Source organism: Vanessa cardui, chromosome 20 (assembly GCF_905220365.1).
Source record: "Vanessa cardui chromosome 20, ilVanCard2.1, whole genome shotgun sequence".
Taxonomy (NCBI): domain Eukaryota; kingdom Metazoa; phylum Arthropoda; class Insecta; order Lepidoptera; family Nymphalidae; genus Vanessa; species Vanessa cardui.
In genome coordinates, this window is record NC_061142.1 from 5,232,023 (window position 1) to 5,259,524 (window position 27,502).

At 33.2% G+C, this 27,502-nt stretch overlaps 2 protein-coding genes across 5 annotated transcripts in view; both read right to left on the reverse strand.

Moving 5' to 3' along the window:
- LOC124538182 (ETS-like protein pointed) overlaps nt 1–9,722 on the reverse strand; it is a 126,412-nt gene extending 116,690 nt beyond the window's left edge. Inside the window, exon 1 of one of the 2 annotated variants that reach the window (XM_047115141.1) lies at nt 9,542–9,722. The gene's annotated coding sequence lies outside the window, so the exon portion shown is untranslated. The remainder of the gene's footprint in view (nt 1–9,541) is intronic. The other variant, XM_047115140.1, reaches the window with a different exon arrangement.
- A 383-nt stretch (nt 9,723–10,105) lies between these two features.
- LOC124538389 (exocyst complex component 5) lies at nt 10,106–27,369 on the reverse strand. Of its 3 annotated transcripts, XM_047115434.1 has the most exons (14): nt 27,207–27,369; nt 27,008–27,139; nt 26,818–26,925; nt 26,522–26,719; nt 25,796–26,044; nt 24,977–25,194; nt 23,297–23,524; nt 22,217–22,376; nt 20,834–20,977; nt 20,219–20,307; nt 19,245–19,425; nt 17,557–17,713; nt 15,935–16,104; nt 10,106–10,306 (listed from the first exon to the last, which is right to left on the reverse strand). In XM_047115434.1, the coding sequence occupies exons 1-14, from the start codon at nt 27,237–27,239 to the stop codon at nt 10,211–10,213; spliced, it is 2,163 nt and encodes a 720-aa protein (XP_046971390.1). In that variant the 5' UTR covers nt 27,240–27,369; the 3' UTR covers nt 10,106–10,210. The 3 variants fall into 3 exon arrangements, with proteins under 3 accessions (XP_046971390.1, XP_046971392.1, XP_046971391.1); XM_047115436.1 differs by lacking the exon at nt 15,935–16,104; XM_047115435.1 differs by lacking the exon at nt 10,106–10,306 and having other exon boundaries at nt 16,042–16,618.
- Nucleotides 27,370–27,502: the final 133 nt, after the last annotated feature.

A 27,502-nucleotide genomic window follows, 5' to 3' on the forward strand; every position in this document is an offset into this window, starting at 1 on the left:
TAAATCCATGAGTAATGTGTGCAGTCAAGAATACTTGCAACTTTGACCGGTCAAGAAAATTATGGTGTCGTGAATCAATTTGGTGCATATGCCTCTTAATTACTGTAGTACCTAAATTATTATAAGAAATCCGTCTGATTCTGGAGGTATTATATGTAGGTCATGACTCATAAGTCGCCGAATCATATGGTTGATAAACTTAATACTACGCAACGGTGATGATGATGCTTTCTATTATCTATATTGTCTTGGTTGTCTAGTGGCTATAGGGTCGCAGATGTCGAGATCTTAGGGTTGGAATCCCAGCCAAAAAGAAGTTATTGAGTCTCCTTATCGAAATATTATTTCGATAAGGAGATTAAATATATATAATATATTTTTTCCCTACATCCATTGCTTTACTCGATGAACGAGCCTATTAACTTGTTATAATATACGATTGTAATCTAAAGGTATTCACAGACAACTTAACAATGAATATAATTTGCACATAAGCAATTTATCGATGTACGAAATCGTCAAGTAAATTTTATCGATCACAGTCTTGAATAATTCGAACAATTTTACTTACAAATAGTTCATTCAGCGTGTAAACTCTCGTTCAATCACGCTCATCAACATTTTTCTTTTGTTTACAAGAAGTATCGAGCAATCAAGCGCGTGCTTGGTTTTTATAAATGTGCAATACTTCGTGTGAAAAACAAATTCGAATTGTTTATACAAGATTCATAATGGAATTTAAATTGCCGACTATTTTATTTATAGTTAAAACAAGTTTCTTCTGTTGTTTTTTTTTTTTAATTTATTGTATATCTACCACGAAATTTTTACTTAAAATATGCTAGTAACAACAAAATAATTTATTTGACTGGAAGCAGTAATGGAAGAAGTAGTTATCCAGTTTCCTTATTATTTTTAATACTGGTAATATTGAACAGATCGGTGTAAAGGTTTCGATTTATTATTTATTTTCCATCAACCTCTCATACTTTTTATTTCAATTGAAACGCGTTATTAGTTAGATTAATTTATGCCGAAACATTACAAGACATTACTAACAACTTTATTACTTTTTTTATTTTATCAGTAATTGAAAAATCCTCAAGAAATGCTTAAGAAAATGATATGAAAATCTTACTCAAAGTAAAAAAAACTTTATTGATTGTCATAACATTATAGTTCGGTACTCGAAAAAGCAATACAAAATGAAATAAAAATTAGAACTAATTTAGCAAAATAGTGAAGACTAATTTTATTTGTTTAATAAATATACAATTGATTTCATACACTACACTACAATGTTTGTTTTCATAATACCGTTACAGTATATATTTCAATTGGATTACGATGTATTGTGTAACATACAATAATTTGATTTATGAGTTCATAAAGCAATACAACATTTACGGGCGACCTTAGACCAACTTATATACTATACGTACCTACAAGTAAATACAAATATTTCAACATAACGAATCAGTTTTTTTTACAATAAACATGGTCTGGAATTATTTATAAACATAAAAACCCATTTTATTAAATACTTGAGTATTAAACTACTGGTATGCTGATATAAAAACTTGGAAATCAAACCCAAAGATACCGGCTGTAATCAGTAATCTGAAACAGTCCGATCAAACGTTTATTCTCGTATTAAAGGCATTTATACAATCGTGATTCGAATGCTAAATCAGAGTAACTGCATGAGATGAATTATATTCAATGTCTGTAACAGCTCCTCAGTATTCTTCAAACTTGTTGATCGGAGATTAACTAAGCCTCGCATGACACTGACCTATAACACCCATTGAACAATAACTCTTGGATAATATTTTATTTATTGTTTCGATATTGTCGTCTGATATGTTTTGAAAAGCCCAGTTTGTCCATTGGTTTCATTGGTTAGAACACGTGATTCTTAATCAAAGATTGAGGCTCAAACCCGACAAGCACGTTTAAATTTAAATGTCTACAAATTATTAAAAAAAAACATACTTTAATGAAGCTTGTTACGCTTGATACTATTAAACATTACATTTCGTTTCACGAAGATAACTTTTAACTGTGATATAAAGAGATCTTTTTTTATTTTATTTTTTTAATAAAAAATAGTTATTATATTCAATTGTATTATACAGAAATAACCAATAAATTTCCGTTTGTTTGTATACACAGACATTTAAACAAGATGCATCGAAAGCGGTTATTTTTTAACTCTAACTGTTAAATAATAAGTATATTTAGGTGGTATGTCCTTCGTGATAAATAAACAATTATATGGCACGGACGCTGATAGGGAATTCTCGTTATCAGCGAGTCGTCGAACCCGCACAAGGCGACGCGTTCGTTATGTAAAGGTCTTTGTTCAATACTAAGGTCTAAGCTTACTTTGTATCACGGAGATAGTAGAAATGTTTCCGAGTACATCCACTAAATCATTCACTCAATTTAAATCGTTATTTAAAAAGATTATTCATTCTTACGTTACGATTTTTAAACGTATCATATCTCTTTTTTTTTCAATTCGAATTGAATACAAAATGTAAGCAAAGGAACGCACACAACGTCTTCTAGATTAATGCGTTAAAGTATTATTAAGTAATAATTTATTCGTCGATAAATAGAAAAGCTTTAGTAAAACATAGTATAGTTATCGAGCCAACATTTATTATAAAATATATAGATATGAATAAAATTTTGTAACTAAAATTTGATGTATTTAGCAGAATATGATGCCTTTTTTGTGTATTATTTCAAATATAGGCTTATTTATCTGTATCATAGCATGAAAGCCCAGCTTTCTATTAGTCCACTATACTGTGGTCCTCATATATGATCTGTGTTTTCACTTTCGAATTGTGTTGATACCGAATAGACTTAAACTGAGTAACGCGGATTAGGCAAGTTTATGATGCGGATCGTTACTAATTAATTCATAATTAAAAATTCTGGTGCGCCCGCGCAGACGGCGTCAACCAATTACGCGAACCGCATTTTTGAATTGACAATGAACGTTATTACGACAAACATTGGGTTCAAATTAGTTTATTACGCGATAGGAGAGTTTGTATGAAGGGCAAGCGACAGTTGTTTTATTTTGAACTATATTTAGTACTTGGACTGAATTGTTACTGTGCCAGCTTTGTATGGAGCGATGAGTGGCATCGACATACTTGATGAGTGCATAGCTTAGATACATTGCAAATACCTAGACACTGAAAACATGTTAACGCAATCATATTTAGTAGAAACATTTGAGCTAGTTGGCTTAGGCTGAATAATTCTCTTCATTAACCAAAACAAATTTAAAAAAAATCGAATCTCGCGATTGTCTGTTGTTTTACTTGACATTTAAACGTCAGTTAATTTTTTTAGATTGACCTTAATAAAGTTATATGAGTATCTCAAACAGAACTTAAGAGATGTTAAATTCTTATCGAAAGATGCAGTGTTGTGATGTTTTGCGTTTTTTGTTAGCTTCTAGTCGATGTGTGGAAAGTTATTCGTTAGTGTGCGTGTGTATATGAAGTCAGCGAAACATCTGTTGTTTGTGTATGCGGTATGCCAAAAACTATTTTTTAAATGTTTCGTCACGGTTAATGTCAACACAAAATTATACGACGCAAAACGAAATGTAATTATCGAAAATGCTTATGATAGAGCATTAGAATATGTTAGTACTCCTCAAAAAACTAAAATATAAAATATATACAAAACATAAATAAAACCGTATATATAGGTATTTTGGTGTCTTTACTAACATTCCAATATTTACAAATATGTATGCAGTTCTGTATACATAATATATGTATAGAAGTAAATATATATAACAAAAACGATAAATCAATACTTTCGCAAGCTGTTATTATTATTTCCGCAACTAATGTTATGGTCCAGTGCATTCTTTACGGCGTGCTTTTAAAATCCATATTCGCTACGAGATCCGTCCCGAATCGTGTCAGCAGGCAAGTTTTCTACCTGCGGGTCCCGTTGCGTGCAAGGTGTAACGCACCCTACTCACACATCGATACACAGTACACACACGCAACGGTAGGGTTGCCAGATGTTTTAAGAGATTATAAGAGCGGTGTATGCAAAAAAACTTAGGTAGCTCAATTTAAATGTGTTTAAAGTTACTAAAAATATGAGGTCCCTACTGTTTAACTTGAGATCAATATAAAATCTTTATTGCGACATGATTTAGAGGCTTTCTTATTTTATATTTTTGATGGCATTTTATCTTCTATCGAACATCACGTTCGTTCTTCTGATTGATATCGATTTTTTTAAATATCGATACCAAATTTATTTGTTAAAGTATATTTTGTGAAACTTTGTAATTATTATATTTTTTTCATAAGCCATTGCAATTTAAAGTTCTATGTACTGTTAATACATATGACGAGTTTTTTTGTTTTCAAATGGCTTTTTGTTTTCCTTTTTATGTTTTCAACAATATCAGAAATCGTTGATAATTAATCAATTAATACTTACGATAATGCTTTATTTTGATCCATGTTTCTTCAATCAATGTACATAATAAATTTTCACTTATGAGAAATATTTTAATTGAATATATTTATATGAATGAAATTTGTTTTTTCAAATATGACAATTCGAATTTAAAGAAAATAAATCCATTACGTCATCGAAGATATTTCGAAGTCTGTTCATTTTAACTCGATATTTAGAAAATTGATTAAACGATGATAGACGCGTCTAACCTTGAAGTACTGATAACATTTTATGATAACGTGATAACAAACAACGCAAAACATTTTGATTTCACCACGTTTAACGAAATCTTGTTTGGACTATTGAATATTTATGTTTTATTAATGAACGAGGATAATAACACCGATCGATAAGTTTCGATTTAAAAAGAACTATTGTTCGACTTCTGAATAATTAATATTAAATATCATTTATAATTGCAAAACCATTACAATCAAAATAATAAAGGATTTTGGGAGCGATAGTTTAGTATGTATACTTTACGAGGACATAACATCTAACCACCCAAGCTAGATGTTATGTATAAAAAAGTATCATACGTTCTTTCTTGGAGTTCAAATTCAAATCATCAGTCATCACACAAATTTATTCAAATTCGGTTCAGTATTTTATTCATGGAAGAGCAATAAGCACAATTTACAATATTAATATAAATTTTTCATAGAGGCAGAACATTTTCTGCTCTTCGTGAAAAAAGGTTCGATGAAAAAAAATATATCGAACAACATTTCCAGGTAAAATTCAATTTAAATTCTGTGTTATATATAAAATAGAATAACAAATAACTTGTTCCTGTCTCATAATCAATGTAACGTGAATAAAGAAAAATGGTTCAACATTTTTTTGCTATAAATGAAAAACTAATTAGTTCTATCTTCAGTTAATACTTGTAGCAAGTAGGTATATGCAATATTTAAAACAGTTTATTAGTTAAACATGTTGCAGCTAAGTGATGGAATCCAGACGTACTATCTCTAAGTTTTTCAATATCTACACTATTATTTTAGGTTATTTATCACGAGTAATTTATTATTCAATGTAAAAATATTGCAAGATAACTTACTGAATATATATGATACGCTGAATATTAATTCGGAATGTGATTACAAACAGTCTTGATTCATACGAAAAAAGTGCCAATTTGAAAATGTGTTTAGTAAAGTTTTTCTTCGTTTAAATACGAAGTCAATCAACGAATATCGAAAGGAATGAGACTTTTGATATAAGATTAATAAATATTTTTGATAAATATAATATGATTGTTTTTATTTTGTTTTGAATTTTGTAACATATATATATTATTATATATTTTTTAATAAATGAATTAAAAGCTCAAAGTTTCTGGCCTGCATTAAAATTATTTTTTCTATCAAATGTAAGCTTAATTTTTTTTATTACAAGTATTGGTTAGACAAAGTTTAAGGCATAGTATTACGAAAATATATGGCCGATAGATATGTATAGCCAAACATTTTCCTTGAGTATCTATACAATCTAATGAAGGACATTGGAGATATATCTGGACCTAAACATACCATCGATTACTCTTTGATCATTAAAACAATTACGTCAATCCCATTTCAGTTATTTTACGAGCAAGGTTTATCTGTTTAAAATTTTAATGATTTTTATTTATTTCATATAATTATTTTTGCTTCATCACTACAGATGTCATTTACAATTTGTGAATAAAATATAAGCGGAAATTTTTATTAAGCAGAGTGGTAATAAAAGTTCGGAAACTAGTGTTAAATTTATCTTTACGACAAATTTGTTTTCAGAAATACCCAGAATGTATAACATTAAAAGAAAGAAATAATAGAATAATTATTTTATTATTGTGTAATTTGTTATCTGTTGTGTTTCACAATTCGTGCAGTATGTTACGAAATTATAATTTAATTCCATATCAAATTCAGAACTCAAAATATATTTATTTAATTAATTGACTATTTTAATTCAAAGCCTTTGTTTAAGGTATTAAAGAAAAGTAATAAGTCTGAAAATCCTATTGCATTTAGTTCCTTCTAAAAGTATAGGACTTTATCATCCACTTGTTGTGGTTCAACATGGGTAGGTACCAATCCACGAATACACATGTGGCAGAATTTCATGCGACACATGCAGTTTTCCTTCACCACCGATGAAATGAATTATAAATACACACACACTATATTTCAGTTCCAACCGAGCCAGGTTGAGCCTTCAATTGTTAAGAATAATTACTTATAAGAATGATTTCAGCACTAAATTATTCTTATATTAAATGTAAATTTAACCTAATAATTCAATGTTTACCATGCAGATTGCAGATACGTCTGCCATAGAGAATCTTTTTACCTTAGGGCATACTTAGGACATTTAGAAGCACTAACACGCACAATCATAGAAGGGTCTTGAATACTTAATTATGTACCTATATATCGTCTCTTGAATAAATAAACTAATGTCAATGATCCTTATATCGAAAATTGAATCAACTATCTTGTTGAATGCTCGTGTTTTGAAAATAGTTGGCAATTAATTTAGTGTTTAAATATTGAAAATATAAGACTTTTTGCTATATCAAACCAGCTATCATATATTGTAGTAACTTGGCAACTTATGATGTTTAAATATTTTAATAAAATATTTTTGGTTTAAAAACAAATTCTCTACATTAACCTTACACCTCAAATGTAGGTACGGTAAGACTCAAGTCACACAATATAAGTTAAAAAGAAGTCAAATTACTCTTCTACTTGTTGATAGTTTAATGTTTTCCGGAAGCCTTATTTATGTGTTATTTCGATAAACGAAAAGTATTGAAAGATGCAGAGAATATAATAATATACCTACATCTTTATTTAACATACAATTTTCTTCTGATTTTTTGTTGAATTGTTTTTCTTTTTGGCTTTTATTTGTGCCAGTGTTCAATTAAAAGTATGACAATCAATTATCTTTTTAAATCATAAATACTTCAAAATTTAGAAGACGTTATAGCAGTGCGGCCTAAGCATTACGATGAAATCTATTTCTCATGTGTAGGGTTAAAAGGGATAGCCGATATTTCAGCTCTGTTATTTTAACTTTGACTAATAACATAATTAATACTATATTACCCAAACATATTTATTTTAAAATCTAATCTTGAGACCGTCATAACGGAAATAGTTGTAAAGTGGAAATCATAGTCTATGTTAAATTATGGAATAGTAAATCAGATGTAAGAAAATTTTTAGACGAGGCATTAGTGGGCAGGCATGTTTCTAAATAATATTTTTAAAAATATTATCTATATTGATATTGTCATGATAATCAGGCTTTGACTTTCGAGCGATTATTCAACAATATTTTATCATTTAAAGTATACCTATTCCGCATTGTTAATTTGACACATGTTATTATGATGTAATATTCTATTTAAATGGATGTTTGATAAATAAAGTTATTTTTTAATCCGAACGGTAAATATCTTTTTAATTTACGTCTTTGTTAAGTTTTCGTGATAGAATTTGTATATAATTTATATATTTTAGAAATTATTATATTAAAAAATTGCAGTTTATTATTAACCTATATTACTGTAATCTAGCTAGTACTTATTTAAAAGCGAAGCCTAAATAAAGGTTTAACGATTATTTTACAGATTAGGTGTGTAGTACTTGCAACACAGGTATTGAATGTCAGTAATCACATTATAGAAAACAAATTCTTAATAGATTTGTTCACATTTAATTGTTATGTTGTTTTGATATTCATATGACATCACAGTTCTATTTAAACAGTATTTATGGAAAGTCATTTGAGAGCCCTATCGCAGTAATATGTAAAGCGTTATTATGTGAACTATGTTTAACTACGTTGAAGTGATATCGCATTAGATAAAAGATAACAGGCTGCGTCTCATTAGTTTGTTTTAGTTATAGTACCTAATTTGTTTTGCGCGAAATTAAAACCTCTTTTTGTGCTGACTATATTATAACTGTAAATACTTACTAATTAAAAAAATAATTATTAATATTTGTATTGCATATTTGCATTCTTGTAATAATAAATATTTATTCCAGTACATATTGTTATATAAATGCTTGTTATTTCCACATAACACTTATATCAAAATCGCAATGTGTGATAATATTCAGAGAATATATGACGAGTTCGGAGTAATAGTCTTTGTTATAATGATTATAATGTAGCAATAATGAACTATCAGACATTCAGTTTCCTGAGCAAATGAAAATATATAGGCAGTCTACCTATCTGTTGTATGTTCCAAGCGTAATAAAACATGCAATTTATTGAAATTTCGGCAATAAGATTACAGGTGAAAACAAACATTCAATAGATAACATCACATATAATTGCAGCGTGAGTTTTTGATTATCTTATTACATCACACTTTTATTTAAATCATTCTCTATGTAATGTATAGCCGTGATCTTTATTTAAAAATTGTTATGTGAACACGACCGTTATGTTACGTTTTATAAAGTCGTTACATTAAAATATTACAATAACGATTGCCGATTGCGACACATGCTAGTGCGCTCTAGCTTCCGTCGCAGTAGAGTTCCATGTTAAAATTGTAATATAAAATAGAGAATGAATTCGCAACGTCTGTAGGTGTGGCCTCGCTTTCCTCTTTACGATGTGCGCGATACCATTAGCTGGGATCGACTTGCGGCCACGAGTGCCGCAGCGACTCGGCTCAGGTAGTTCGGGATAAAAACACCACTTGAAATGGAACGGACGCGGCCGGTCTCACCTAGATAACGCTCGACCGACTGAAACACCAATCAAATCACTCACGAGATCATAGCCTTATTCCATCATCTGTGAATCAACCTTTGTCTCGATCCTCGAACTCGACACAGTGACGATCTAATCGTCCATTCATATCACACGAAGCGATAATAATATAAATAGTCCCTAGCCAATGAATGAACTTATAACATGTAAATTCGTCGCTCACAAATCGCAACAGCACCGCGCGTAGGCGTCTTGGCTTCAATGAAAATAAACATACTTTCTTTCTTCTTACCTCTCGATTTTGACTATATTATCCAGATTAGCGATATTATCACAGCACTGTAATAGAAATGGATGTTTGTTACACAGAATCCGTTTGCATGTTACTGTGGGACGCGGTTCGTTACGCGGCGCGAGCGGTGCAGTACGAGTCTGCCGGCCGGCTCTAGCGATACTGCTCGCGAACACAGATGTAGGTGCGCCCGCGTCGTACGCTCACAGGCGCGTTCATTCAAACGGCCGGTGGAGGGGAGAGCTTATGAATGGACGTAGTGGAGCTATGTCGTATAGATACCACTGATAACGACACTTCGCAAGCGTTATTTAACATGATACTGCCTAGATATCCTGACTGATTGCTCGCTTTTAGTCGCATTACATGAAAACAACATGCTAAGCGTAATTTGAATATCGTTGCCAGTTTCGTAATGTCAACATTGTTTTAACTATTCGACGATATTATTCAGAAAATTGTTACATCTGACAAGATTTAATTACCTACGATGGTTTGCGATGAATACGTGACTTAAATACACAATAGAAATAAAGGGTAAAGATTGTTTATAAAACGCAAATGATCATTGTTGTAAACTTTAATAAATATATTTTATACAAATGAACAGTATATCATGTGGGTAATATAAATTAAGCCTGTGATTACGGGTGATGTCTTAACAATAAATTATGACAGTCCCTTGAGAAAGCTTGATAACTTATGACTCTTGTAGTCGGATCGCAGTTGTATGAAGTTGTGTAAGATTGAATGGTCCAACTCCGCCTGTAAAAACAAAAGAGTTAATCTTACTATTTATAAATATGTATCTCTATGACTTTTTTCTTTTTATTTAATAAACTGGATGGTAACTATAAAAATGGTGGGTAAGCGATGACAATTTTTTTTTAAACTAATAAAGTAGTAGGTATGTATGTTGTTTTAAGAGCTCCTTTGTTTAGAACCGATCCTGGGTACAATCATGTCATCCTCACTCATCAAGAACTGACCAACTCTGTTGGATAAGATGGTAGGGGTTGTTAAGCTTGCAAGGTTTGACCTGTGCTATCAAATATTGCAGGTTATTAAAGCTTGCAAAAATACAAAATCACTCCTCATGTCGCCGATCATTTTATAAGTTATCCTCTTATTGAAATAAAACTAGTTTAAAAGGATTTAAATCGCGTATATTAATTATTTTTAACGTTTCGAGCACTTTACAGCGTTCGTGATCACGGGTAGACTGAGGTAATTTAAATTTAAATAAATATTTAAATTTTAATTTAAATTTTAAATAAATTTAAATATGAGACAACATCACATACATTACTCCGATCCCAATGTAAGTAGCTGAAGCACTTGTGTTATGGAAATCAGAAGTAACGACGGTACCACAAACACCCAGACCCAAGACAACATAGAAAACTAATGGTCATCTACATCGACTCGGCCGGGAATTGAACCCGGGACCTCCGAGTAGCGTACCCATGAAAACCGGTGTACACACCACTCGACCATGGAGGTCGTCGAGGTGACATTTGTCTATTTGATGTACAAAAGAAATATTATTTACAACTACCGTAGGGATGTTAAAAATAATTAATATACGCGTTTAAAATCTATTTAAACTAGTTTTATTTCAATGTGTAATAATCGCGAAACTTAAGACAACATTATCCTCTTATGTTTGTAATTATTAATTACACTGGCTCACTCTTTAAACTAACGCAGAAATGCATTCTATTAATATACAGAAGAATTCTTGATAAATTCGACTTCACTAATAAACATCGTTAGTCTACATACATAGATTAGTACTTTTATAAATATATATTTAAGCTACATACGCCATTGTTGTAAGATATCATAATATATTGCATATTTAAGACAGGTTAAAACTATTTGTAATAGAATTGATGTTTTTTTTTATCCTAAATTTTTATAATCATTATCTAAAAGTATAATAAAACACTTAATCTTAAAATTTAAAAGTAACTAGAGAAACAGACACGTTATTTATGCTACATTTCTGTTTATTATAACTCAATATTATTTAAAATTCTAATATAATATATAAAAAACCTTCTCCGTTATATGTATACAGGAAAACCTTTATCTGTACGGTATCTAAATGTAGAGTCTAAATTTGAATGATATCTTATCCGTTATCAACGAAAAATAAATAAATAAAATGTATTAACTTCGACTAAAAATAAAACATTCAGAGATAAATATTTTAAGTTAGTTAATTTCAATTCAAACGACAATGTATTAGAATTATATGCTCAAAAGTAAGTAAAACTAATGCCCGGTTCCTGGGAAGGTCGTCAAATGGGTCATCTGATATCAAATGGTTACCTCCCATAAAAATTGACGCTGCTAGAAATATTAGCCATTGCCAATTAGCTAAATTTGGGAACTAAGAAGTTATGTGTTTGTTACACTGGCCCACTCACACTTCAAACTGAACCATGACATTACTAAGTATATATTAATTTTTGGTGGCAGAAAACCTGATGAGTCCGTGATACTTACTGAGCCCTACCAGAAATTATGTTTTACTACGCTTTCATTTCTGAACTATTAAGCCGATTATCAGGAAATTTGGCACACAAGTTGTCAGATGTAAAGAAAATGACTCACACTTCCTGGACAAATAACTAATATTAAATATAATTATATTATAATTAAATCAATTATTATTGTACAACAACCGATCCGAGGGAAGGAGGAAGGAGGAATCGATCATTTTTGCTAAGAGCGCCGAACCGTTGAAATGGATCACATGTAACTTTGCATCTTACTCTTTTTTATAAGGACGCTTTTGAATTATAATTTTGAAAATGATGTCATACGAAATCAAAATCACAACGAATCGTTCCTTGAACAAACTTACCAGACATACATATATAAAGTTACATAATTCATACAATTAATGATTTATCGTATTATATCTGTAGTTCTAAATTTTTCTTTCTTTCCTAAAAATACGTATAACATTTGGTAAACAGGCCATGCCGTGTTCTAAAAGAGTACGTCATAAGTTCAGTAGATCGAATCCCAGTGAATTTCTTAACTTATAAGAAGCTAACCAAAACCAACGGATGCGATGGTTAATTTAATTTGATCTCAATTCACGTAAATAACTGGATAGCGCGGGATCCACGATTATGTCACAAAGTGAAAGACCTTTATAAGGTATAAGAAGCAATATACATATGTATATGTACAAGTTTAATAACCATTTGGAAATTTAAAAAAAAAACAAGTGATCCAAAATTATTGCAATCGAATATTATAAATCGATTGTACGATCGAGGTATGGAAACGAAAAAAAGGCCTATATTATGGCCTAAACCGATAGATATTTGAGAATATCTGTCAAACTACTCTGTCTAGCTCGTCTGGGTAGGTACCACCCACTCATCACTTATTCTACCGCCAAATAACGGTACTCAGTATTAATGTGTTCCGGTTTAAAGGGTGAGTGAGCCAGTGTAACTACAGGCACAAGGGACATAACATCTTAGTTCCCAAGGTTGGTAGCACATTGACGATGTAAGGAATAGATAATATTTCTTACAGCGTCATTGTCTATGGGTGATGGTGACCACTTACCATCAGGTGGCCCATATGCTCGTCCGCCAACCTATACCATAAAACAAAACAAAAACAATACAAGATACTTTCCCAAATTTTAACATCACCAACAAAACTTTTCCAAAATTTAACATCACCAATAAATACAACGTCGGTGTTGGTCATTAATTAGGCACACAAAGAGGTTGTTCCTACGCCTAAAAACTAGACGGTCGAGAGTGTCTGCTAGTGTTTGCCCTTACTTGCGTATATGCCTTCTATACCTAATATATTGTGCATAAATTGCCTAGTCTTCCCCGACAATGGCTGGAATGAGCTAATCACAGTTCTATCAGGAAATCATGAAGAAAATCAAACGGTTGCAAATACCAAAATTGAATGGAATATATAAAGCAAAGTTACTTAATAATATTTTAAAATGAACGATGAAAGGGGGGATGAATGTTTACATGAAAATTCTTTACTTCTTTTAGAAGTATAGTATAGTGGTATGTAGCTCATGTTAGTGAATTGGATTTAAAACAACTTCAATTTTCCATAAGTACATCCCCCTTAAAATGATATTACATAACGTTTTATTTTATTCTATGCCTTCTATTTATAATATAACTGAGTGAAATTGGATCACCCTTTTTCAATGTTAAGATTTTTCATTGTTAATAGAGGTCAGTCTGGCTGCTAAATTACGAAACTTCACCCCTTAAGGAGTTACAAGGAGTTACCTTAGTTCGGGATGTAAATTTAAATAAAAGTTCTTAATTATTTAAATTAGAATCTTGGACTTCTCATAAGTCAAAAATCAGCGACGCAGTAAGTCACCGCGGAGTACCACACCGGATACGAGGCTAGTTAAAAATAAATTCCCATTTCCCATTAATGATAATAAAACAATTTAATCTAAAGAGTTTTAACTAGAAAAAAAAATAACAATCAAAAACTACAAACTAAAACACGAATGATGTTTTTACTTCAAGTTTATAACCTCGATAAAAATAGCAGACGTCGACCTATTGACCAATCATATACACAAGTGGGTTAGCATTGCACGGGTCCATAGACAAGAGGCGATCTGTCAAATGTTAATAAAACAATGGTCAGCAAAACTAACATATGACCTAAAAATACTAACATTATGCATTTATTGACGTAATGTTTTTGTTTAAATAGGTAAACATACAACATATCTAAATAATTTTCATATTCTTTTTTATTTAATTTTTAGTTAGTAATATAAGTAGGCTAATGAAAAAATTGTTGTATCTGTATTTTTGTATGAATTACCTGATGCAATAATTTTTAGACAGGTTAAGAAAATCTCAACCCAAATTTTCTCATGAAATATCTTTTAAAAGCATTTCTTATAAAAGCAGATAAAAAAAGTTAACAACGAATATTAATGTATAATTATATATACAAATATAAAACATATCTGTATAATTTTCCGATATATTTGTCCAATTTTTATTTTTTACCTGTTATTGGTAGTTAGTGTTGAGCTTTAGTGTCAATTGTTATTATCAATAAAAAAATAGTTTAGTCACTACAACGTGTTACAGTCACCAGAAAAAAGGTAAATAAACAACGTTGACCTTGAATTGACACGACAATTGACTTTAACTAGTGAGAATAAAAGTAATAAATGAGTTGTTTGATGAATGAATGATCGAGTAACATGTGATAGGTTTGGTTACTTTTTATACATAATTATAAATATGTAAAATATGTATGACGTAAAATAAAACTTAAAATATTGTATTTACACACACATGCAATAGTTAGATTGGATGTTTGTGTGAGTTGATGTGTTTGATTTGATAGCATTTTCATTAGGAATGTAACATGTACCTGTACTACTTTTATTTTGATTTCGTACTATATCCTGTATGGAATATGTGTCTACGTAAATTTATACGTGATGGAATAACACCCAATCCTTCCCACAAGTTAACGAGGTCTTAGATGCATATTTGAAATACTTAGGGGCTGTTACTTATATAGGTACTTACTACGGGCACTATTTATATTTATTAATAATAATATCACGTGAAATTCATTTATTAGTGATAACACTAATTTATTAATTATTCATACCCTAAATACTCGTTACTGTTCAGATTGGTGGCGGATAAAAAATTGTAAGGAGTGTTTTATATTTCTTGTACTGTCTATTGGCGATGGCGACCAGTTCAATATTTAGTTATGCATAGCAAGCGCGAAAGAATCTATTTCAATAGCAAAGCCCTAATAACTTATCATCGTTAGAGTGGCCTATAGATTGAAAGTCGTAAGTTCATCGCAGGCTCGATGCCTGATGTGGTGGTGGAGTCCAGGGCCGTATTTAGGGGAGGGCAACCGGGGCAACTGCCCTGGGGCCTTCACATTAGTGGGGGCCACATTTTTCAGCAAGTTAACATACCGTATATACAACAATACCGAGATATAGTCAAATTATAATAATGTTATTATTTAATATTTTAAAAGTTAACGATACAAGTTAATAAATCATAGCTTAGTGATTGAAATGAAAAAGTAATTAATTCATGATAATATAATTATTAGGTTGTTCACGCTTCTGTTTGTCCAGGGTCCCCGCTGCTTTGTAGCCCGGGGGCCTGCAGATCTTTAAATCCGACTTTGGTACAAGAGTAATATATATGAAATGTTAACTTGCTATTATAACGTAGTTTACCTCATTTTCAACCGACTTCAAAAAGGAAGAGATTATCAATTCGTCTGTATTTTTTTTTAATGAATGTGATCTTTTAGATAGGAGTTCTGGTGGAGTCGATGGCTAAAGTACATGGCGGTGCTCACCAGGGTCTCTCCCTCGCAGACCTGGTGCAGGTTTTCGGGCTTGACGAGTAGCAGGTTGCAGAGCGCGTGCAGCGCGTCGAAGAGCGCGGGCGCGGGCGCGGGCGCGGGCCGGCCGCGCGCGCACGCCGCCGACCGGTACTCCTTCACGTCGCAGATCGCGATCATGGCGCCTGCGCACACACACACGCACACACATACACACATTGCCAATTCTAATGACTCTTCTCCTTTACTGTTATATACATATATGTCACCGTAAGAAAACGGTACTCCTTCACATCGCAGATCGCGATCATGGCGCCTGCGCACACACACACGCACACACATACACACATTGGCAATTCTAATAACTCTTCTCCTTTACTGTTATATACATATATGTCACCGTAAGAAAACGGTACTCCTTCACGTCGCATATCGCGATCATGGCGCCTGCGCACACACACACACACACATTGCCAATTTTTATGACTCTTCTCCTTTACTGTTATATACATATATGTCACCGTAAGAAAACGGTACTCCTTCACATCGCAGATCGCGATCATGGCGCCTGCGCACACACACACGCACACACATACACACATTGGCAATTCTAATAACTCTTCTCCTTTACTGTTATATACGTATATGTCACCGTAAGAAAACGGTACTCCTTCACGTCGCAGATCGCGATCATGGCGCCTGCGCACACACATACACACACACATTGCCAATTCTAATAACTCTTCTCCTTTACTGTTATATATATGTCACCGTACGATATCGTTCAACCAATCAGCGCGCGTCATGCATTCGTTTAACGCCAGTTCACAATTTGACAGCTTCCCATCGATAGATTACAATATAGGGAGAGATCTGACGAGACAGATTGTAAAATAACGAATTTTGTAATCTTACGGTGACATATGTATATACGTCACAATTAGCATTGAGCCGAGATAGCGCTGTGGTTAGAACACGTACATTTTCACCGGTAATTGCGGGTTCAAACCTAGGCAAGAACCAGTGATTTTTTGTGTACTTATTTTTTGCTTATAATTCATATCGTGCTCGGTAGTAAAGGAAAACATGAGGTAGTCTGCTTGTATGTAATTTCAAAAAAATTTTGCCACATGTGTATCCACCAACCCACACTAGAGTAGTGGGTGGTTTCCAACCTGTTCCCGACCCTCTCCTCAATAGGAACCCAACCGCTGAAAATTTAACAGCTGTAGATGTTGTGTCAGTATACTTATGCAAGGTTCTTGTTTATAATTTAAAAATATATATAAGATATTAGATTAGAGTAATTATTGATTGATAGGTTTAGAGTTTTTTCACCTATATGACAAAGATATTTATTGTGTAATAAATCAAAGATACAAAAAAAGTTAAATTACCTTGTAACCTAAATTAATCTAGTTAACAATATATTTTAAAAAGTAAAGTTACTCTTCTATTACATCAGCTTTTTGACAGTAAAAGACCTATCTAAATCGCTCCTACCGTTCCAGAGATTATTCAAAAAATATTATTTTGATATATGTACCATGTACTTTACTGATGTATTTATTAAAAAGTAATTTTGATAGTACAAACAGACACTCCCTTGTTATTATGTGTATAGATAAATCTCTTACCAGCTGAATTAAACTGGAAGTTCTGCAAATGCTCATAAATGACTCGATGCAGACGAACGGCTAGCTCCAGGGAAACGGCATTCAGGTTGTCTCCCTCTAACTCCGAGTGGATTTTGTCCATCACCGTGTTGAGGTACGAGACGACCGCTATGCATGCCTGACAAAAAAAATTATGAAGAAAATATTTGTTGTTGTTTACTTGGTGGTTGTGGTGTGGTGTTACGCGAATGGATAGAGTAAGGAATGAGTACATAAGAGGAAGTTTTAAAGTGACACCGATAGCCGAGAAGTTACGTGGAAGGCGGCTATCATGGTATGGGCGTGTAATGCGGAGGAATGAGGGACATATTGTGAGGAAGGCCTTGAGCATGGATGTGAATGGATATAGAGGTAGAGGACGACCAAGGAAACGATGGATGGATTGTGTGAAAGACGATATGGCTAGAAATAATGTTACTTGTGAGATGACGTGTGACAGAGAAGTATGGAAGGAGAAGACATGCTGTGCCGACCCCAAATAAAATTGGGATAAGGGCAGGAGAATGATGTTGTTTACTTGGTGGTAGGGCTACTTGGTGGTAGGGCTACTTGGTGGTAGGGCTTTGTACAAGCTCGCCTGGGTAGATACCACCTACTCATCAGTTATTCTACCAGTTTATCTATCAGTTCCGGTTTGAAGGGTGAGTGAACCAGTGTAACTACAGGCACAAGGGACATAATATCTTAGTTCCTAAGTTAGTGATGCAAGGCATATAGTTTTTAAGGATGATATATATATACATTGGCGTAGCTATCGTAGGGCCAGGTGGTGCAGTGCACCAGGGCTCCGGAGTTCGAAACTAAAGCTCGGGGGCTTCGAAACTAAACCTTAAGCTTCTAAAGCTAGAAAGACACGACCCTGCGCACAAGATTTCTTATTTGATATCTATAATTTTTTAAGGGTAATTATTAGTTATTTGTCGACCTCCATGGTCGAGTGGTGTGTATACCGGTTTTCATGGATACACCACTCTGAGGTCCCGGGTTCGATTCCCAGCCGAGTCGATGTAGATGACCATTAGTTTTCTATGTTGTCTTGGGTCTGGGTGTTAGTGGTACCGTCGTTACTTCTGATTTCCATAACACAAGTGCTTCAGCTACTTACATTGGGATCAGAGTAATGTATGTGATGTTGTCTCATATAAGTTAAAGAGGGGTGGGAAAGGGGGGATGAGACGACGATTCTTTTTCTATGCACCGGGGCCCTTCCTCACCTAGCTACGCCACTGTACATAAAGTAATGTAAAGTAAGTAAAAAAAAAAAGTAAAGTAACAGCCTGTAAATTTCCCAGTGCTGAGATAAGGCCTCCTCTTCCATTAAGGAGAGGGTTTGGAACATATTCCACCACGCTGTTCCAATGCGGGTTGGTGGAATGCACATGTGACAGAATTTCGATGAAATTAGACACAAGCAGGTTTCCTCACGATGTTTTCCTTCACCGCCGAGCACGATATGAATTATAAACGCAAATCAAGCACATATATATAGCGGTGCTTGCCTGGGTTTGAACCCGCAATCATCGGTTAAGATGCACGCGTTCTAACCACTGGGCCATCATCATATAATTTAGACATAGTATTGATATTTAGCGGTACAACAATTGATAAGTCGGTACCCAGCCTGCCTGCCTAAGGTTTAGAGTACTCACGGGTGAGGCCAGGGTGTCAATGTCTCCCTCGGGTTTGAAGTCTGTTTTCTTCTGTTCTGTCTGGAGGTGCAGCTTGACCCAGCCCACGACGGCCGCGATGGCGCGCTCCAGTCCTGCGTCCAGCTTGTTTTCCAGTTGCTCCGTTATCGTGTTCTTGCGTTGTATACATTCCGCTTGCTTACTGTTTAATAAAAAAGGAGTTCTATTTTCAAAAATCCTTAAATTTTCAAGCCTAAAGGGACGACTGTTACTGTTATGGCTTATGTTGTGAGCTTTTTAAGAATCAAGTGAGATAGAGTGCATTTATTACGTTAATAATCAATAAAATATTATTTTTACTTCCAAGATATTTTTTTTTTTATGGAATAGGTTGGCGGACGAGCATGTGAGCCACCTGATGGTAAGTGGTCACCATCACCTATAGACAATGACGCTGTAAGAAATATTAACTATTCCTTACATCGTCAATGTGCCACCAACCTTGGGAACTAATGTTATGTCCCTTGTGCCTCTAGTTACACTGGCTCACTCACCCTTCAAACCTGAACACAACAATACTGAGTACTGTTATTTGGCGATAGAATAACTGATGAGTGGGTGGTACCTACCCAGACGGGCTTGCACAGAGCCCTACCACCAATAAAAGTAATAATTAAACTCATACAGTAAATTTTTTTTACCATCAGTTTTGTACAGCTTACATTTAGACGCCTTGTTTAGAGCGGCAAAGTTACATTATGCGTACTACATTTAAATGCGTTTTCTTATCGAGATAATGAACAGATCGCTTAATAAACTTAACAACGGAGTCCGAACGATTTAATATACTTTTCTTTAAAAGAATAGTAGCAATGCCTCAATTTTAATAAAGAATAACCCATCCATTTAAACTTTGTGTAAGGATTAAGTATGACATATAAACAAAAAACATCTATTTTAATATAGCGCAATTATAATATATTAATAAAAAATACCTCATACAGGGCAGTATCGATTCTTGAAAGTGTTCTCCAAAAGCTTTGACAATTTTATTAGCTTGATTTACTGTATCGAAGAAGTGAATCTGTAAAGAATAATATATTATTACTTAAATGCGAAGTGACACAGAGGAATTCCAGGCTTTTACATATTGCCGTCCTGCAAATAATAATTTGTGACCTAGTCCAATATTAACAAGATAATCATCTATTTTGGTCTAAAGGTGAAAGTGCTGGCAAGAAAGTAATATTTATATTCATTCAAAAATTGTCCATCAAGGTAACTCTACACAATCATCCATGCATGTACAGTCGGGGTAAGAAAACGTTCGTCACCTTAAGATCTATTTTCGTGTGCTCAGTATGAGCGATAATTTATTTTACCGATTGAGAATGACATATTGCGTCGCAATAATTCGATGTTTAGATTCAAAAGGTACTAAGAGATTGAGACATGATAAAGAACTTTGAAAAATGACGAATGTTTTCTTACTCTGTGACATAGTTTATCTTTGATTTCTATAGTAGATACAATTTATAGAAATAAAATACATTCGATAGGATATATTTTAATCGTATAATTACTATTATCTGTTGATAAATATGTATTACCTGTGGCGGTGATTTGTTCTCGGCGATTGGAATGGACTGCAGCCCCAAGTCGAGTGCGTAGTCAACGTGTTCTATTAATAAATGTTGTATCAATACTTCTAGTAACGCTACCGTGGTCCCGGGCAGTTCATTGGGTGTACATAGCTATTATGAACAAAAAAAATAACCCAATTAGATTTTTCCACTGGTGACAGGAGGGCTGGTTCGTTTTTTGCCCAGAGGCGATTCAACAGGGAAATGCTGCTAGCATTCTTGCCACCATTCCACGCGGTCAAGATTTATACAGTACTAGTTTTAGTTCATATTTGTAATTCTTATGTTTGAGTAAAATTTATATATTTTTTTTTATATTCTTATTGTTATTTAACCAGTATTTAGTTCAACAAACGACCTTACTTCATAATCGATTCAGTTAAAATATATTTTTAATTTTGTCTATGAGTGAACACTTACCATCAGGTGACCTTAACACTGGAAAGTGGAGTTTATTTAAAAAAAAAAGTAGAATTTATTATTATTTAAATAAAGAACACTTTTTAAATTTCATAGGAAAATTTTAGGAGCTATAACTAAAGATTAAAATTTAAACAGAGATATAATAAACCAGATATTAACGCCATAATAGCACGCGCTTTTACTTAAGCAAACTCACAAGCACTTCAGAATCATTATTTCACAATAGGGTATATATAAATTATAAAAGTTGATAAAACTCAAATATTCTAATTTTGAGTTATAAAAGCACATTATTACTTTATTGTACTAAATTAAAAAGTCGTAATTTTTAATCTACATGTCACGTGACCTAAAACACAAGCTGCCATGGTGTGACGTAAGAGCGGCAAATACGGTCAGTGTTAAGTTATTAACAGCTAAACTATATCTATCAACTTTAACATCAAGGATTTACTTTAATATAAAATTTCAAAAACTCAAAGTGAATTTTATTTGTATGTAATTATTTATTAAAATGCAAACCGGATTTTTAAAATGCCGGTCGTATTTATAAATATGGACCGTTATTTATACAGGTGTGACGTCACCAAAATGACTGACAGCGTTTTTAGCGGGAATAAAAATGTTTAAATTTCAATTTCGGGTAAAAAAAGTTGTTTATTTTGCCAAAATATTTTTTGTAGCTTTAGGAGGATACACAACATTTTGAATTACTATTTTAAACACCGTAGAATACCCTATTGTATGAAGTAATTTAAAAATTTATAAAAGTGATGTTCAATATTTTATTAGATTACTAGTTCCACGGTCCGCGTGCAAAGGGCAGAAAAGGCTTTTGGTAAATTGTTCTGGTGTTTGTAATCCAGTTTATTATCATAAATTTATATTTTCTCAATCCTAATAATGTAACATGTAATAATAACTTACCGTCTTACATCTGGTAAAAGACGTTTTGGAATCATTTAGCATTTTCTGAACGAGCTTTTCACTGAGAAATGTTTCGCCGCCATAGTTTTCAATTTGAGCAATGTTGATATTAGCTCGCGTCCCTATAACGGCTTGTAGATCTCGTCGAAGTTCTTGAAATCTGAAATATTAAAAAGGTTCTTGTGAAAGACTACAAAAAATGACTAAAGGTATATGTTATATAGACTATTATATTATCTTTACATATAATAAAATTGGAGTGTCTGCTTGTAATTTTAAAATAGCCCTTTTTTATTCCATGCATATGTACATATGTATTTTGTATGTCTGTCCGACTGATTTTTCTGGCTAATTTCTGGAACGGCTGGACGGATTTGACGGGACGGTTTTTTGTTAAATTCAATCACGTACAAAGTCGCGGGCACAACTAGTTTTATTTACAAATGGTAGTATCACTGACAAATAAACAATTGCGGTTATGGTATCAAATCTCAAGGGAGACCATCTTATATGAGGCAGCCAAGTTAGTGCGCAAGCGCAGGTGTACTCTCTATTTCTCATTTCCATAATCCGATTGGACGGCAAATTGAACATAATCGCAAAGTGTTCAGGCGTAAGACTAGCGGCTTAACCGTGTTCCTGTTCCTCGAAAAGCTTGTATAGGTGAAATCAGTCAGGATTACATCATCATCATCATATTAGATATATTAATATATAGCCCGTCTGGGTACTTGGTGGTAGGGCTTTGTGCATGCCCGTTTGGGTAGGTACCACCCACTCATCAGTTATTCTACCGCCAAATAAAAGTACACAGTATTGTTGTGTTCCGGTTTGAAGGGAGAGTGAGCCAGTGTAACTACAGGCACAAGGGACATAAAATCGTAGTTCCCAAGGTTGGTGGCGCATTGACGATGTAAGGAATAGTTAATATTTCTTACAGCTTCATTGTCTATGGGTGATGGTGACCACTTACCATCTGGTAGCCCATATGCTCGTCCGCCAACGTATATCATAAAAAAAAGTATATATAGTAAGAGACATTAATTTTATTTTAATATATAAAACAATTTAATCACTCACCCTCCACCTTGAATCTGCTTCTTAACATGTTGTTTTTCATTATAATAAGCGTTCAGAGCGTTTGACAGCACTGCTTTGAGGCGTCGGGTCTCCAGCGCGGGGTAGCCGTCGGTAGCGCCGGCCAGCGCTCCGTTCACGAGGGCCTCTTGCCTAAGATCACCCGTGGAAGTGTTGCCATCAGCGGATACTAAATTCGCTTCTACGAGTTCATCGCATGCTTTTTGCGTACTGAAATAAAAAAAATTAAATTTCATTTTCATTATACTTAAAATTATTATACCTATTAAGTAACTAATCGTCATAATTAAACCCAAAACTAAAACCTAAACCCAACTGATTGAAATAAGATACAAATGTCAATTATAAAACTAAACCGCTCTGTTCAATCTCTTTTTAATTAATAAAGATTTATTATTATTATTATTATATTATTATAATTCGTTGATCCTGCTGGATTGGGTGTTACTTATAAATAAGCCGCGCGCAAAACACACATCCTGTATTTGTGGAGCTAAGTGTATCAGGTCTGCCCAACACATCACCTCTTCCTGGCAGTGATCACTTAGGCCAGCGATCGGCAACCTTTTGGTAGGCAAGGGACACAAGGTGGCAAAATAAAGTATAGGCGGGCCGCAGTCATGATATTAACCTTAGAAGCCCATTATACCTACGCACAGTTAGTGTTAATTAGTCCATATTCCATAGATAAAAGAAAAATGCTATTGAAAATTGTTAAAAGATACAGAGTTTAATTCGTACACATAATACTTACATTATGTTTATATGTTTGAGCAAAAAAATAAATAAAAGAAAGATAAAGAAATGAAAACTACAAACGACCTAAATAGGAAACTGACTTTGCAAAAATTTTACTGTGATGTCTGAGGATGCATTTGAGATGCAATTTTTTTTTAATTTAATATATTTGTCAACTTTTTTACAAAACATTCACGGGCCGCAAGGAAGATGTTCGCGGGCCACGGTTTGCCGACCGCTGACTTAGGCTACAGAGGAGTTGATTTATGTCCATCAATATCAATAAATATATCTAGTTGTAGATAGCTGAGGATCAAGAAGCGGCGTTATAGTAGCATACAACAACAACAGCCTGTAAATTCCCACTGCTGGGCTAAATGCCTCCTCTCCCTTTGAGGAGAAGGTTTGGAACATATTCCACCACGCTGTTCCAATGCGGGTTGGTGGAATACACATGTGGCAGAATTTCTATGAAATTTGTCACATGCAGGTTTCCTCACGATGTTTTCCTTCACCGCTGAGCACGAGATGAATTATAAAGACAAATTAAGCACATGAATCAGCGGTGCTTGCCTGGGTTTGAACCCGCAATCATTGGTTAAGATGCACGCGTTCTAACCACTGGGCCATCTCGACTCTTATAGTAGCATGTGATAGGTATTTTGTGACGCCCGTCGAAGAGACAGAGGGGACCACTGGTCTTCAAAGGGTATTCTGGTATACAAGTGCATGCTAGGCATCAGTGTTAATAAACCTTTTTTTAGTATGAGTAGAAATAATTATAACGAATACAAAAATATTACAATTGCTTATGTTGATAATGACAAATAATATTTATATATCTAACAATATCACATACTTTAAATACTTATCTGTAATACTAAAATTACAGTTATTGCAATTTTTACTGATAAAATATAGTACCTTGTATACATATCATATAAGTTTCTCAAATATTTTTCCAAATCATTCTTGTCAGCGAGCTTTGTTTGTATGTATTTCTGTAGTTTAAGATGGAAGATATTAAGCACAAATTTGCTCATTACTTGATCGGGATTCGGAAACACATTACTAATCACTGTGTAATTCTTTTTACACAACGGTAGTACTGCTGCAAATATGTCCTTTCCGAGCAAAGTATTCTGTAAAGTTAAATAAATTTATTACACTTAAATGATTACAACACAATCTGATTCAATAATGTCTACTGACTTAAGGTCAAGTAAATGAATTATTACTGGCAGTCTGTATATTTTATTAAAAAAAAAAACACAGTTAAGATTAAAAAAAAATTGGCATAGCTTTAACATGCAGATGAACTTGCATCTCAATATGAAACAAGTGATGGTGGTTCATTGGTGGTAGGGCTTTGTGCAAGCCCATCTGGGTAAGTACCACCCACTCATCAGTTATTTTACCGCCATATAACAGTACTCAGTATTGTTGTGTTCCGGTTTGAAGGGGGCGTGAGCCAGTGTAAGTACAGGCACGAGGGACATAACATCTTAGTTTCCAAGGTTGGTGGCACATTAACAATGTAAGGAATAGTTAATTTTTCTTACAGCGACATTGTCTATGGGTGATGGTGACCACTTACCATCCGCCGTGTCCACCAACCTATACCATAAAAAAAAACAAGTGTCTAACCTAACTGTCTAACTGTGCCTATCATTATTTAATTCATCACAGATCATCATTATGGATTTGCTTAATAATACAAAATCTTTCACACCCTGTACTTACCATTTGACTTGTTTCTATATAAGCATCAACACATTGGGAGTATCCTTTGAAGTCTGTCATGATATTAGCAATGTCTTTCATCTTAGTAATGTTATTCTGATTCTGAGCCTTCACAAACTCCTCGATGAGGTTTCTTTCTATCTCATCATATTTAGCTTCTATTTTCTTCTTGGCAACTTCAAACTTATCTGGGGGAAGTTCTTGTGATATAGTGTACAACTTCTGTATAACATCAGCTGCTTCATTCAACTGAAAAATGTATACCAAAATCAAAATAAACTTTATTCAAGCAGGCTTTTACAAGCACTTTTGAATCATTGTTTTACAATTAAGTGAAGCTCCCAATTATATAATTATAATATAACATGATAGTGTTTTTTTAAGTATTCTTTTAAGTATTTATATTGAAACATTTGTTTTGAATAAGTACTGTACTTGTCCCATCGATGGGCTAAGGTTTCAAAAGGCAAATTATAAAACTAAGAACATCAAAATCATTATTGCATAGCTTAAACCTACAGTCATTGATATAAGATATATTCTCCATCTCAGATCCTTTTGGTAACACAAAATATTTTTAAGTTCCATTGGTTATTACAATATATGCATATTTATAAAGGTTATATTCCAAAAAAAAATCATACAAATGTATAATGTATGTGTAATACACTAAAAATATGAAATCTATAAATAAATTTTCTATTTAATTGTAAGTGTAATAGGTACCTTATTTGGATCATTAAATAACTCAGTAAGAACAGGTCCAGGACTGAGGAAGTTTGCAAGATGTGATAGGAGGTCTCTTGCAGCCGCAGCTCTTGCTCTAGGAGCTCTTGCAGCTCCAAGCTTCTCTCCCACATCAAGAGCTCGACCTCCACAACGAGACATTCTCTCATCTAATGAGCTGAATACATTAACACAATGCTGTAAAAGAAAATTCAACATTTGTTTAAGTTTACGTAAAATTCAGTTTATGTATCCAATTATATAAATTGTATTTAACTATATAATATCTATCTTACTGAATGCTGTTCCATTATTTCAGCGAGCTTTGCAACATACAACTTTTCCTCTTCTTGGACTGCTTGCTCTAACCTGGCGCATTTCCTTTCTTGTCTTTCTTGTAGAACCTATATTAATAAACATGAAGAGTGAGAGAGACATCATAAAAAAACATAGTATGTGCATGTTTTGATTATGTTTACCACCCACTTTCAAATCTTGTATAGCTTGTTTAAAGATGTCATGAATCATCTCTGGATCAAATTGATCGTCTTGAAAACGACACTCCTGCATGCTACGACGAACCATCCTCTCCACAAACTCATCCGGGTCGAAAGGATCCTAAAATATGTATGTTGAGTTAGAATTGATAAAATTTCTCTTAATTAATCTAATAGAAATTAGTTACCTGTTCCAATTCTTTTATGTATTGGTTCATCATCTTGACTTTTTATATTTTAATTCCTTATTTTTAAATGTATGTATTATATTTCTATAAAATATATTAATTTTAAATCCTTAGTCGCTAAATTAATACTTTCTTACAAATTTCACCTAAAATTGTGACTTTGACATCTGTTGTCAATTACATTACTTCAGTTATTATTTTATAGTTTAAAAACATAAATATAAATTGATTTTATAAAATGTATGTTCTGATTTTTTATCAGGAGCAACAAAAAAAAAGAATTTTAACTGTAAATA